This window comes from Siphateles boraxobius, unplaced genomic scaffold, assembly GCF_051911475.1.
Source record: "Siphateles boraxobius isolate OS27281-9 unplaced genomic scaffold, OSU_SipBor_1 46, whole genome shotgun sequence".
NCBI lineage: Eukaryota > Metazoa > Chordata > Actinopteri > Cypriniformes > Leuciscidae > Siphateles > Siphateles boraxobius.
This window is the reverse complement of record NW_027509097.1, coordinates 14,101,321-14,112,892: the sequence shown is the minus strand read 5'-3', so window position 1 is coordinate 14,112,892 and position 11,572 is coordinate 14,101,321. Positions and strand designations below refer to the sequence as shown.

The 11,572-nt window shown below is 34.8% G+C and overlaps 1 protein-coding gene across 1 annotated transcript; it reads left to right on the top strand.

Moving 5' to 3' along the window:
• The first annotated feature begins 3,081 nt into the window (after window positions 1–3,081).
• Window positions 3,082–9,437, top strand: LOC143710050 (uncharacterized). The gene is made up of 10 exons (XM_077200969.1): window positions 3,082–3,222; window positions 3,399–3,529; window positions 3,641–3,739; window positions 6,225–6,356; window positions 6,503–6,640; window positions 6,834–6,962; window positions 7,690–7,741; window positions 7,854–7,880; window positions 8,256–8,282; window positions 8,385–9,437. The coding sequence occupies exons 1-10, from the start codon at window positions 3,198–3,200 to the stop codon at window positions 8,915–8,917; spliced, it is 1,293 nt and encodes a 430-aa protein (XP_077057084.1). The 5' UTR covers window positions 3,082–3,197; the 3' UTR covers window positions 8,918–9,437.
• The last annotated feature ends 2,135 nt before the right edge of the window (window positions 9,438–11,572 follow it).

Sequence of the window (11,572 nt, the reverse complement as noted above, 5' to 3'; positions counted from 1 at the left end):
TTTTAAGGTTTCATAAAATGTTAACCTACTTTCACGTGTACTGTTTTATGCTGTGAACTGAATTATGCTGTGTGATTAGGGTGTGATATTTGGGTCACGATAAGCAGGGTTAGGAAAAGGTCACAGTTTAAGAATACGCCCCTGTGGTAGATTTTTTTTCCCCCTACGCACCTGGCGTAAGTTTAGCTGGGTCGCCTCCTAATCGACGTCCCTAAACGACGTTTAATAATATTTATCCTCTAGGGCTTCTCCTAATCGACATCGGCTGAGTTGGTCAACGTCTTGAACCCTATGAACACTATCACTTGGGAAATAAAATCTCTAGTGCTCCACTAACTTGCTGCGCAGCATTAACTAGACAGATTCCAGACAATGCCTTAGAATATGCAATCACGGCCGGAGGACCTCAGACAAATTTCAGAGAGAATCCCACCAGCAAAAAAATGCCACCGTTTTTTTTATAGAACAGGAGCATGGCAAATGTGACAATTGCATAATTTTTCTAAAATATGATTGGATCATATGTATAATTCAGCAAACCCTACTGTTTCTCGGTATTAGAAAACACTGATTTATTGATTATCTCCCTTTGTTAGTCAAAGTCATGAGGTTATATATTTAGACATGTCTAGTTTAATTTCCTCTTTTGTTATATTTGGACATGATTCAGACACACACACACACACACACACACAAAATGGCAAAAGTGTTGGGGACATTTAGGTTGCAAAAGCACATAATTGTAAATCTTGAGAAGGAAAAATAAATGTTAGTTATGATTAATCACAAAATCCTTCACACCCCGTTTCAGTTTATTAATTTGAATTGAATCAGGAACAGTCCACAAAATGTTGAATTGTAATTGGAATGACAGAAAGGGGAATTTACTGAATTGCAATTCAAATTCAACAGTCACTCAACTAGTATTTTCACTTGTGCAGATTCAGGACAAGCCATAAATAATGTTGTAACACGGCTCAGATGTTATGGGAAGATGGAGGTGGGAACCAGCAAACAATTTAATAATAAAAAACAAATACAAAATGAAAGTAAACGACAGCAGCCCCTCACGGATGACTCCTGTCACATATAACAAAACAAATACAACACAAGTCCAGGCCTGTTCCTCTCTCAATCTCCACAGTCGTCGATCCTCCTTTTATGCTTCCGCTCCCCCGTGAGAGATACGAGACAGGTAAATCGCGCAGGTGGCGCTCATCAATAATCATGCCATCGGCCTCTGCTGCTCTATCGTGGCCCTCGGCCTCGTCCTGCTCACCACAAATGTATTTTAATGTAATTTTGAGTAATTATGTCCATTGTCCCATGATATATAACATACACTTTTCAACCGATAATACATGTAGACATTTTTTAGTTTGATGCTGTTACATTAACACAACCATCAAAACTGCACTACATTGTTCAGCTAACTTTTATAAAATAAATATTACACCCCCCAAAATTTAAAAAACTCTACTATGGTACATAATAAATTAAATAAGTTCACATTTCTATCGGTGGCATGTCAGACATTAAATGTTACTGGATAAAAAGCATATTGTGTACAGGATTAATTGTGTTTATATAAAAAGTACTAGACATGTTTATAATGGTAATATGATTTCTTCAAAAACAAAAAACACATGTAACAAAAAACATTTTGTTACATTTTAATTCTATTTAAATGAAAATACAATTATGCACCCGGTTTATATACCTAAATTCAGGAGTTTAATAGGAGATTATTATTTATTTAATCACACCAATCAATTTATGGAAAACACGGTGAACACAAGGAGAGACTTAAAGGTTTATGGATTATAAAATTCAAAATGTCAATTTCAACAAAACTTTTATCCAACTCTTATGAAATTTTAGTGTGTGAAACAGCATTTTACTGAAATAAAGTTCATGCCAACAGCTATCCAGTTATAGCAATAGCAGTTATAATAATCATAATTTTCCCCACAAAGTTCAAACGACATGTCATTGCCATCATATTTTTGGTTGTGGTGATATATATACATGCTTGTGAACGACCATAATTAGAAATGCATATTTAAATACATTTTCAAGAAATGCATATCATGAAGGAACTGAGCAGCAGTTGCGCTAGCAGCAAAAGGGTGACTCCCTGACATTTGTACAGCATTACTTTTTTTAAGTTGCGTAACCTGTTTATAGTTATATAGCCTAATATAACCATCCTTATTTTAAAACTAGGCTACTGCGTGCAGAAAAAGGATGGCCGCACAAATGTAAGACCTTTTAAGTATGCAAAAGTTTACTGAATGAAATCGTATTAACAACCACATATACATGTATCTCTTAGTGAGTGTTCACTGAATCAGTAAATATGTTGCATTATTATACACACTGTGTGAGTCTATTTGCTTTCTTTATTCCTGGCATCATGCCATTTTGACTGCTGTCTGAATCATTAAAAAAAAACTCAACTATATCTCATCACGTAGCTTTCCTCGTCCTCCACCTCATAGAATCATGACCGTAATAATTCAGGTCCAAAGTTCAAACCATGTAGGCGATGAGCTAAAACAAGAGTGAGAGAGCGACAACGTTCAGTTTCACCAGACACCTTCAGCATTCACATTCCCAACACTTCATCTAGGGTAAGTCTCATTTGAGTCTCATGCATAGCTTTTATCATGATGTTAGTTACAACGCGCCATTACTGAGAAATTAATATTATTGTTAACTGCTTTGACAGAAGTATTATGATTATTATTGCATTTATGCATTTGGAAGACAATTATCCAAAGCAAGCATATTTTGCATTCAATCTATTTTATCAGTTCATGCATTCCCTGGAAATAAAACCCATCATCTTCTTTGAGCATCAGAAATAATATTTGTATTTTTAGTGTAATTTTGTTATTTACTTTTAATATTAAGAGTACTTTATGATATTAAAAATGTATTACAAAAACATTGTATAATATACATATTTTTATAAAATAAGTTAATAAATGTTACTATAGTTCATTATTATTCATTATTCGGTATAACATATGTATTATTATTATTATTATTTTATGTTCTTCATCATCAAGGTTTAGTAAACATGTTCCATTAATAAGTTAATTTGCATTAATAATATTACTAACTTTTAAATATGTCCCTCTAAAATATATCCCTCTTATAGGTGTTATGCTGGAATATAACACAAAGCCACAATGAAGAGCATCCTGAAGGACAAAAGTATGGCTCTTAAACATGCTCTCTCTCTCTCTGTTTTTAATAGAACACAACTAGAGATGTCTTGTATTTCTTTTTTTATTTATTTAACACATTACATTCATTTCAAACTGCTGTGTGAGATGTTGATTTCTACACAAATTAAGTAAAAAACATTCCCTCTTTCTGTTCATCTGCAGAAGGACCCCAAAAGCAGAGTAACTCTATTGGGGCTGTGCGCTGGACGCTACCAGAGGAAACTGTTCAGGTCCACAGTTCTGCCCCCACCAGCCCCTTCAAGAGCAGTAGCGGATGTTCTACCCGTTCACAGGTAACAACTCTAACTAACTCGAGGATGTTATGGTCTGTGATCCATGTTGGGTCATGATCACAATAATTTGTGCACCACATTCATGGTAAATATTTCATGTTTGTTTTCCAGCAAAGGAAACGTCAGCAGGGCCTGCAGGACCTCCGCAGCTTGGAAGAGTGCATCAGATTCATCAACCACTGGAGGCAACAGGTGGCACAAGTTTGTAAGGTCAGCCACGAATTATTTTACAATTTACAATATAATTTATTTTGCTATAAACTGTGTGTGTATATATATATATATATATATATATATATATATATATCAGTTACCCTGGGCTCACATAAACTAATCTAGCACTACACATTTCTCACATGGCAACGCTTATCACATGATAGCATGGATTATAAAAATTTATTGGTTTGAGTTTGCACGCAAAGAGGAGTTTGCCCAAAAAAAATGATTACTTGAGCTGTTAAACACGTCAGTCTATTGAAGGATGGAACGTAAATCCCTGAATCGAAATTTGGCTTAAGTATTTCCCTGAACGATTTTAAGATAGTTGTCTTTACAATGCCTTAAGTTTACTGAACTATTTTATTGTTATATATAAAACAATATAACAATAAAATAACAATAAAATAATACAGCAAACTGAAAGCATTGTTAAGACAACTGTCTTTATGGGAAAATACTTGAATTTCAATTAAATTTTGATTCAGAGAATTACGTTCCATCCTTTATAGTTAGTTTTGGGCAGAATATATATATATATATATATATATATATATATATATATATATATATATATATATAATATTTTATCTTCAACCACAAGATAAGTGCTTGTGCTCTTCTGCTGAATCTGATTTGAATTAGAGTTCTGTCTTCTTAACAGGATACATAATGGCACATCCATTTTTAAATCCCTCAGTGCATTACCATGTAAAATATGTTAAATACCATATACATATAAGATGTTACATTGCATGTGTATATATATATATAATTTTAGCGGTGTGCATATATATATATATATATATATATATATATACATATAATTTTTGCTGTGTGTGTGTGTGTATATATATATATATATATATATATATATAAAGGATGGAACGTAATTTTCTGAATCGAAACTGAATTGAAATTTTGCTTTTTTTACATTCAAGTATTTTCCTGTACAATGTTTCCTGTTTCCTTGTCTTTACAATGCCTTCAGTTTACTGTATTATTTTATTGTTATATTGTTTTAAATATAACAATAAAATAGTTCAGTAAACTTAAGACATTGTAAAGACTATCTTAAAATCCTTCGGGGAAATACTAAAGCCAAATTTGATTCTGATATTAATGTTCCATCCTTCAAAAGACTGATGTGTTTAACAGCTCAAGTGATAATTTTTTTTGTCAAACTCCTCTTTGCGTGCAAACTCAAACCAATACATTTTTATAATCTATCGTGTGATAGGCGTTGCCATGTGACACATGTATAGTGCTAGGATTAGTTTATGTGAACCAAGGTTAACTGATAACACATATCAATAACCTAGCAATTGTGCATCTGTAATTCTGGGCCTTGTCACACCATGTCTGTGGTGAGGATGTGGGAGGGTGGTTTGGGTCTGGGGGTTAAGGGGTTATTAGATAAGATTTTTTTTAAGTAATATGAATTAATTAGTAAAAGTACTACTACTACTAATAATAATAATTATAATGATAAAAGTTTTCAGATTTTCAGTCATTTATTTAGTTTTTATCTCCCTTGTTATTAAAGTAACACCATGTAGTTTTTCAACCTTCATAATATATTTCCAAGACCCTTGTGATGGTACATCGACTTACAATAGGTTAAATGACACGTCTGCCATAGCCTGACAGTGTCTGTACCGCTTGTACTGGCACTATGTAACTTCGGGTTTCGGGAAGTAACCGGAGCAGAAAAAGAACTACAAAATTCGACTGCTTTACAGCATACATAGTTTTTCTTCGTTTGTGATGTCTTTCATAAAATCATGCATCATACCCCACCTTGTCTGTGGCCATTGTTGATTCCAAAGCTGGTGCTGGATAAACAGCGAGCGTGCGCGTGCGACAGTAGGCTGCGGTAGGCTAAATTATTTACCACAGCGGTAATGGACAGTTCCGCTTCCAACCTGTAGGGCGACCGCAGAGGAAAAGTTCCTTGGTGTTGCTTTAAAGGGGCCTTAAGGAGGTTTATGAGCACTGGAAGCATTCAATAAACAATGTGTCTGTCATCAAGAACAAAAATTGCATTAGGAGATGGCAGAGGAAGAATGATTTTAGGGGTTCACTGATTTTAAAACTCATGTTATGTCATGTTATGGTTGATTACAGATAAATTAAAACAATATCTATATTATATGTCTAAATAAAAATATTTACTTAATATTAAAACACTAAACACTACAAGTGAATTTAGGCATTACAACATTATAATGTACAGTATGAAAAATGGATAATCATTTTGAAATTTGCTTAAGATTACATTTAACTGTGTTATTAAATTTGTGTTTTTAAAGATGAAGTGCATGTTAGATGCCGACAAATATAATATAATAGGGTAAATGAATAAGAATAATTAAATTTCCAACATCGATTAATATTGTAATATCATCAGATAACAGATATGGTACATGTATATTGTCCATCCATAAATTATTTTTAAATGTGTGCATGTGATGTACAGAATGAGGATGATCTCGGTGAAGGATGCAGCGGATCGTCAGAGCGACAGACAGACCGCAGAACTGAACGCAGTATTGAAGAAAGCCGCAAGCTTATTCTTCAATGGGCTAGTGAACTTCAAAGTGTAGACAAGGTGAAATTGACTAATTCAAAAAAAGACAAACATCTCAATCATACTGTGCTGTTCTGGAGTACACTAGTGATACAGATCGACTTCAGCTCAACCATATAGGGTGACTTGCTCAAACTAAGCTTTCTGTGTGCCTGTGTGATCCTCAGCTGTCTAAAAATCATTCTTGGATAAAGGAGAGGATTGATCAGGAGGAGGAAGAGGACACAAAGCAGGATAAAGATCAGAGTGAAGTGGTGCAGAAGAGGATCACGGAGTGGGCCAAAGAGATTCAGAGTGTGTCAGAGGTGGGACAAGATAAATATCTGTATTATCTAGAGCGATGGTGTCTTATCGGTTGTTACTAACACAATAAGTAGTCCAAAGTCCAGTTTTGGTTTTCTGCTTTCTTAGAATTGGTATCCACTTGTGAAATGACTCTTTAATATAATACATGGACATTTTTTAATAGTCATATTTGTTCTTTCTTACTGAATGCAGAGCTGTGGAATGCTGGGAGATGAGCTGGCACAGATGTTGCGTCTCCTGGGACTGAGGAAGAAGAGGCTGGTTTCCCTCATGCCACTGCTGGAGTTCATTACGTGGAGTTTGCTGAAGGAAGACAGCAAGGTGGGATGGCTGTGAATGCACTGATTTGATTATTTCTGCTTAGGACATGGTGTAGTGTACAATACAGTCATGCAAAATTTAGGGAAAGTTTTGGAAAGTGGAGCCTTTTTATGTGAGGAAATATCAGTTGCAAAACCAGAGTCAATATTGTGTCAACATTGAAGCACTTTATCTTATTGAGGAAACCAACAATAACATTCCATACTTACTATAGAATATGTAATATATGTTTTATTATCAGGGGCGAAGTGTGAGACTATAAAATGAAATTGCCTAAATTGCTTCAAAGATAAAATAGATCTGATAAATGTATGTATGCATGTATGCATGTATGCATGTATGCATGTATGTATGTATGTATGTATGGAAAAATGAAATCCTTATGGTTGTTTAAAGAGCAAAGTTCAAGAAAGTATCTTTGGTTTACTGTACGTTGACCAGTTATTGCCATCTGTGACACAAGTTCGAGAATTTGCATTTGAGAGACATTTATTACGTACTGTACAACCAGTGACAGAGAAACATAATATATGAATATATTAATGTGTTATCTGTGTGGGAACAGTTTGCTGACAGGTTCACTTGTTTCATTTGCAACTTAAAGTCTGTAAATACATCATGCATCAAGTCATTTTAACCCTACAGTACAGTATTAGAGATCAAGGGTTGTTCATATAATCCCTTTATTAAAATTATTTATTAATGCTTGTTTTTGTATTTATTTTAGGGCATAGTTCCTCATCTGTGGCTTTCAGCTAAGCAGCGTACCTGGAAAGCTGGTGAGGGATCCAAAATCTAACTAATATAATTATTAATTTTGTAAATATGAGTAGCCTACACTACTTAAATTATTATTCATAACTCCTTTCTCTGTTCTCTTTTCTCAAACAGGCATGCCACGATACATCCCTAATTCAGGTAACTCTTTAAGAACTTTTCCCAGCACATTTGAGATATTTAACAAACCACTAGTATAACTAACCAACCCAATTTTATGAGGTGGAGATTTCATATGAATTTGTACATGAATCATTTTTATACAAAAGTAAGTATTAAGGTCCACCTAAACTTAGTCGTCAATGGAGTGTCATATGAAAACGTACGAATGAGATCATATAAATTCATGCGAATTGGCCACCGATCGGCCAAAATGTAAAATAGTTATGAGTAGCCATAAGAATGTGTTAGTCTAGCTGTTGCAATGTCTAATATAAGTCAATTAGGTAGTCAATTAGGTAGTAAGACCTGGTATCTAAACTCAATATTGAGGTAATTTTCTCTTATTTTTCACAGTCTGGAGCTGGATTGTCAGTGCAGGAGGTAAGTTTATCTCATATTTAAATAAGACTTTCCCTTCACTCTAGCATTAACAAAGTGTCAAATGCATTAGTCGTAACACCTTCACGTCTTTCTCTCAAATAGCTGATGTAAGTTTTGATCCCATGACCATCAACCCTTGGCTGCAGCTCTCTGATGACCACAAGAAGGTTCAGGAGGGCCTAACAGAAGCAGATCTGCTATACAGCCCTCAGCGTTTTGATAGATTGCCTTGTGTCTTAGGCTGGGAGGGCTACATGAGTGGACGCCATTACTGGGAAGTGGAATTTGCAAACAATGGTTATTGGAAAGTTGGAGTGACAACTGCTTCTTCAAAGAGACATGGCCGCTTTCCAATGAATCCCTCTAATGGTTATTGGGTCCTGTGGTGCAGCACACGACAGTTCTTCGCCTGCACCAATCCTGAAACAACCCTGCCTCTGCTGCTGGTGCCCCGGAAAATGGGAATATACATTGATTATGAGGAAGGACAGATTTCATTCTATAACGCGGAGAACAAATCACACATCTTCACCTTCACAGGACACTTTCGTGAGAAGCTGTACCCTTTCTTTGCCCTTCTTGATGGTAGGTCCGTTATAACCATATGGTCTCCTAATGAGCATAGCCGCTTTTAACAACAAGGCAGGTTTTCATCCTTCATTCTGCACTTTCGTTTGAACATTTAGAACTTAACAAATGATTCAAAAAGAAACTCCTAATAGCGACCTTTCCATTTAGAGGATTCAACACCATGGTGGGCTGGACCCGCTTAATGAGAGCTATTAAAAATACACAGCTATACACATCCTATTATTTTTTTACAACATGATTAGTACACCTGGATCTCTTTATCCATTTATAAAATGTATCTTGCACACTTTATCTGGCTCAATAATTATATATATATATATGTATCTAAGCTTGTCTAATTTCATGTGTATAAGGAACAGCATGTGTTTTGACACAAATATTTAATAACATTACATTATTTAGCCATGCATATCTATGTTCATCCTGTAAACATCAATAAATAAGATATTTATTATAGGCCTATCAATGTTTGGGTAGATAATGTTCATTAAAAGGTTAATCATTCTATTTTTTATAGATGAACTGGATGATTACATGTATTAATAAAACATAAAATGCAGGTCACCATGTGTTTTATTATTGTTCTAACTGCACTGCTGTACAGAGAACACACAATTTAAGTCGAATTTAATGCTGTATTTAGTTGACAGTTTCAGCTTTCATTAAAAATTGTAAAACAAATGATTCACGCTTCAAAAAAAGTTTCTCCAAATTACTGAGGCAATGTTTAATTGAGTTACAGATTCATTTGTTACAAAAATCTACTCTCCCTAACCTGTAGGATTGGGCAGGCAGACTGTCACTCAGTGGTAGAACCAACCAATCACAGCATCTCTTTTTAGCCAGGGGCGGGAGATTTTTGCAAATGTCAAACTTTTCCAGTGCCATCTAGAGTGATTCACTTTTCTAACCTGTTGCTGCTCGCCGCTGCTCACTAAAACGTGTTTTGGTTTTCATTGTTTCTGGAAACAACTTTTGTTATCAGCCTTTGTGTATGTTAATTGCATAATAGTTCATTATTATCATATCTTCCAAACGAGATTGTTTCTCGTAGACGCTAATAAAACTGATTGTGTCCAGAATCATGCGCACGGACTGGAAAGAAACACCGATGTTCCTGAAAAGGTTTGTTGTGGCATTACATTCATTTTTGTTTGTTACGCTGAATGTTGCTAATGGTACATAGCCTACAAATACATAATACCAAATCACAACATTTATTATCACTAACGTTACTCTAAATCCATTAGCGGTTTTAATCCGTGACATGGCATAGGCTAATACTTGGCATGTGCCCATGGCAGGACTGGGGGGCCCTGCGCTTGAGTTTATATTTGGGCCCTACTTACGCTACAAACATCAATATGGAGTTGCACAAATTACACAATTTAAATATGCTTTGAGGTTCCTATAAGAATTAATATGCAACATGCCTATAGTCAAAGTTTAGTGGTAGGCTAATATTAAGTCATTAATACAATATAATGCAGGATGTGCTCTCTTGGTTGAGAGAAGAAGATAAAAATTCTAATAAAGCCAAGACAAAACAGTATTTTTAAAGTCATTGTCATAGCTATCTGTCCTCTTATGTCAGATTCTTAAATTTAGTCAACAAATTCAATCAGAATGCAAAGACACTGTGTATGGCTATTATGACCAAATAAAATGAAATTTGTACCAATAAAATCCATTTTTGGATTGAGACAGGCTGTTTAGACATGGCATGTATGGATTTACACAGCAATTTATAATTGCATAAATTATGTTAAGAGAGTAATGTTTTAAATGTAAAAATTTGAATGTAGAAATATGAAATGATCGGAAAAAAAATGAAATGTCTACTTTTTAACTATGAAACTAACGCCAGTAGGTGGTGGCAAGTCTCCATCTTAATGAGGTTGTTGAATCCTTTATTCAACTGATTAGTTCAAAAATCCTAATTCGTTTAACCTAGCAAACGACTGTATGTATGAATGGGTAGCCTAATTGAATCATTTACTCATCTGATTCTGTCAAAAATACAGATATTTTGAGGAACAATACACCTGTTGCTCCGAGGCACAGCGGTTCTGCTTGTAGAAGCCATTTGTTGTATGGTAGTTTTTTGTTCACTGACTGGTGGATTGCACAATTAGAGCCCCTGAGCTACAAGTCTGGGCGTTGCTAATTGGGAAGCACAGTTTTTTGACCGCAAGGTGGACTTTTTATTTTATTTTTATTTATTCATTTATTTGACATGGACATTGCAATTAAACATAGTACAAGACAAGTATGTAACTGATACTATGGAAAAAGAGTTTATAGCTATTGCTAATTTTCAACTCCAGTCCATGGTTGGACTACGACACTACAACTACACTACAACATTTGCTATTTCATCTTAAAAACATCCCTATAAACACACCAAATGAATCACTTACATACACAAACAAGTTATCTACAAATGGGTACATTCCTGTTTCGATTTCATCCAAGACTTAACTCGAGAAGTAAAAAGTTTAAGCTCAGTCATGGTTTTAAATTCAGTGGGTAATGAATTCCACAATTTTGTACTTTTATATGAAAAAGTTAACTGACCAAATGAAGTCTTACGGTACGGAACTATACAGATATTGATAGAGCCTCTGGTGACTCTATTGATGCTTTGTCTCTGCACAAATGAACTGAGTGGCTCAGGTGCTATATTATTGAGACATTTG